The sequence below is a fragment of the Empidonax traillii genome, unplaced genomic scaffold, assembly GCF_003031625.1.
Source record: "Empidonax traillii isolate 1590-97213 ecotype Southwest subspecies unplaced genomic scaffold, ASM303162v1 scaffold4791:size9210, whole genome shotgun sequence".
NCBI classification, from domain to species: Eukaryota; Metazoa; Chordata; class Aves; order Passeriformes; family Tyrannidae; genus Empidonax; species Empidonax traillii.
Genome location: NW_020959984.1, coordinates 3,806 through 6,689, shown reverse-complemented (window position 1 = coordinate 6,689; position 2,884 = coordinate 3,806). Strand labels below are relative to the sequence as shown.

The window sequence follows — 2,884 nt, the reverse complement described above, 5'->3', positions numbered from 1 at the left end:
ACTGTGTCTCACCTAAAAAATCCAATGCGCAGGCTGGAAGGTGGAAAGACCTTCCCCGGTTCTTCGTTCGCGAAGAGACTGGCCATTCATTCATTCTTGGGATGGGATGTGCAAGACTCAGCTGGGAGGAAGCTCTGGCCTAACCCTTTACCACTAGAGGGCATTGACCACTTCAGGAATTTTATTTTCCTTTCTGGAAAAGCAGGAGTGGAGCATCCCTCCTTTAAAGATTCCCTGTGTCCTGTCTTCTGCCACGAAAAGCTGGAGTCAGATTGGCCAGGATATGTCATCCATGCGTCCAAGCAGATATTCTGGAAGGCCCAACCAGCTCTGATTTGTTGTGCTGTTTGCTATTTAGAGCTGGGAAAAAAAAAAAAAGTAAAACGTGTCAACACTAACACTGAACCCACTTGTTGTTGTTTTCTCGTGTCCCATAGGTTTGGGTTGGGTGTTCCTGTTATCCTGAGGAACTCAGAGGAAACAGAATCCAGCACAAGGGTTCTGAAAAAGCGGATGAGACAAGTGAAGAATCCCTTTGGGTTGGAAATCCCTCGTCCTGCTGCAGCATCACTAACAAGTTAGTGGGTTTCCGATGTGATTTTTGTCAATTTGGGTGCCTGAACTTGGTGCTGTTTTCTTCACAGAATCATAGAATGCTCTGGGTTGGGAGGGACCTTAAAGATCACCCTCAGTCTCGCTCTCACCCTTTTCCTTGATCATAATTCCTCCCATCATTCCAGCAGAAATAATTTTTTTTTCACGGCTTACAGACGGGCTGTTTTAAGGAGCGAAATGTTTGGATATTTAAGTACAGCTTAATTCTCATTAATGAAACCCTTCCCGCTATTACAGATCTTTAAGTCGCTAAAACGTTTGCAAATTAGCAGCTCCTGTGGGCGTTGCTGTAAATTGAACAGAATCTATGGAATTTCGTTATGGAACATGTGCCGCCCACTGAATCTAAGCCCGGATCTCCAGCACTGTTTGCAAGTGCCCTATTTTTAAATAATAAATAGATAAATGGGAAATCTCCCTCTTTCTCTCTTTGTGCTTCAGTGGGAGCTGAACTGAAGTGCCTGTTTGGATCAGAGTTAAGTTCTTTCCTAGCATCCTTGAGACCGCCTACGTAAGGAAAGGAGATTCCTGCCTTCCTGCGTCACCGGGGAGCAGGAACCAGAGCTGAGCATCTTCCACCCACGCAGATCTGGGGCCTCCCACTGCACCAGGAAGGGCTGCTGCAGTTTTATCCCCCTCCCCCAGCATAAAACCCACCCCCCAACACAACAAAACCAGCAGCTGAATCTTCAGGTGGTTCGGATTTTTTTCAGGAGCTTTGGGCTCTTCTGCTCCTGTTGGTGTTTAGAAGCTGACGGGTTGGGTTCTTGATTTTTGGTAAAGAAATGGAGCACATGCATCTTTTTCTCCTCCCTTTGCATGACCAAGAGCCTCGTTCTTTGAGACCACAGGGAGTTTTGTAGGCCAGTGATCCAATTATTACCATTATCTGGGGAGGGAATGGACTTTGGGCCAGGGCTTGTGCTCTTGGGTCTGCCTGTGAGTGTGTAAAGCGTTACCAGAGGTTAAAATTTACCCTTCATAAAATGCATGTGCTACTTTTGTGAGCTTAATGAGCCGTTTTATCTCCTCACACCGTCTTCCCCATCTCCACTGCCTTCCATAAACACCAGACTGAGTCTGAATTGTTGGAAGGTTTGCTCATAATGATAAATAATTTATTTTATATATTAATGTTTATAAGTTTAGGGGTGACCTAATTGCAGCCTTCCACTACCTGAAGGGAGCCTACAAGAAAAGGGGAGAGGGACTTTTTACAAGGGCATGGAGTGCCAGGACAAGGGGGAATGGCTTCAAACTGACAGAGGGCAGGGTTAGATGGGGTATTGGGATGGAATTATTCCCTGTGAGGGTGGGGAGGCCCTGGCACAGGTTGCCCAGGGAAAGTCCAGCACTGCCCCATCCCTGAAAGTGTTCCAGGCCAGGTTGGACAAGGCTTGGAGCAACCTAGGATAGTGAAAGGTGTCCCTGCCCATGACAGGGGGTGGAACAAGATGGTCTTTAAGGTCCCTCCCAACCCAAACCATTCTGGGCTTCTGTGACTCTGTGAAGTTGTTTCCTGGTTGTTGCTCTTTGAGAAGCTACACTTGGCAATTCCAGAATTCCCTCGTGTGGCTGAGCTCCTGAAATCCTTCTCTTCTGTCTCGCAGAGGGTGTAACCCTGACACCTGACTGCCTGGAGGACTGTGTCCTCACCTGCTACTGGGGCTGCAACGTCCAGAAACTGCACGAGGCGCTGCAAAAACACGTCTACTGCTTCAGGATAAAGACTCCTCAGGCATTGGAGGATGCCCTGTACAACGAGTACCTCTACAGGCAACAGTACTTGTATCCTTTTCTTTTTTTACCCTTTTCTCTTTCGACAAAGTATGTTGATTTTTTTTGGCGGGGGAGGGGGTTGGGGGTTGAGACTTCATGTGTTTTATGAACAAATACCACGGCAAATATTCTGTGTGCAGACGTCAGGTTTGGCTGCAACTGCAGCCACGCCGATTGTTTTCCCTTGACGCAGACAAAGCATTAAAAAAAATGACAAGGAGGAGAAATACTGCCAGTTACCAGAAGATGCTCAAGTTGTGGATTTTGGCCCCGTGCCCAGATCTCGCTATCCCTTGGTAGCGCTGCTGACGCTGGCAGATGAGGAAGACAGAGAAATTTATGACATTGTAAGTGAGAGCAGAATATATTTTAGGGTCACTGTGTTTGAGGCCTGAATGTTTCAGGAGAGAGGCTGGAACAAAGCAGCTTCCCTTCCCTGTGCCTCGCTTGTCGCTGGTGTCCCCAGAGCAGCGTGGAGTTAAAAAAAAAA

The 2,884-nt window shown here is 47.3% G+C and overlaps 1 protein-coding gene across 1 annotated transcript in view; it reads left to right on the top strand.

The window, feature by feature from the left end:
* Nucleotides 1–437: 437 nt before the first annotated feature.
* Nucleotides 438–2,884, top strand: part of LOC114072988 (cell growth regulator with RING finger domain protein 1-like) — a gene marked incomplete at both ends in the record, with an annotated part of 6,245 nt that continues 3,798 nt past the window's right edge. The window contains 3 exons of the mRNA XM_027910796.1: nt 438–577; nt 2,226–2,403; nt 2,594–2,741. Of these exons, the coding sequence (XP_027766597.1) occupies nt 438–577; nt 2,226–2,403; nt 2,594–2,741 (466 nt within the window). The remainder of the gene's footprint in view (nt 578–2,225; nt 2,404–2,593; nt 2,742–2,884) is intronic.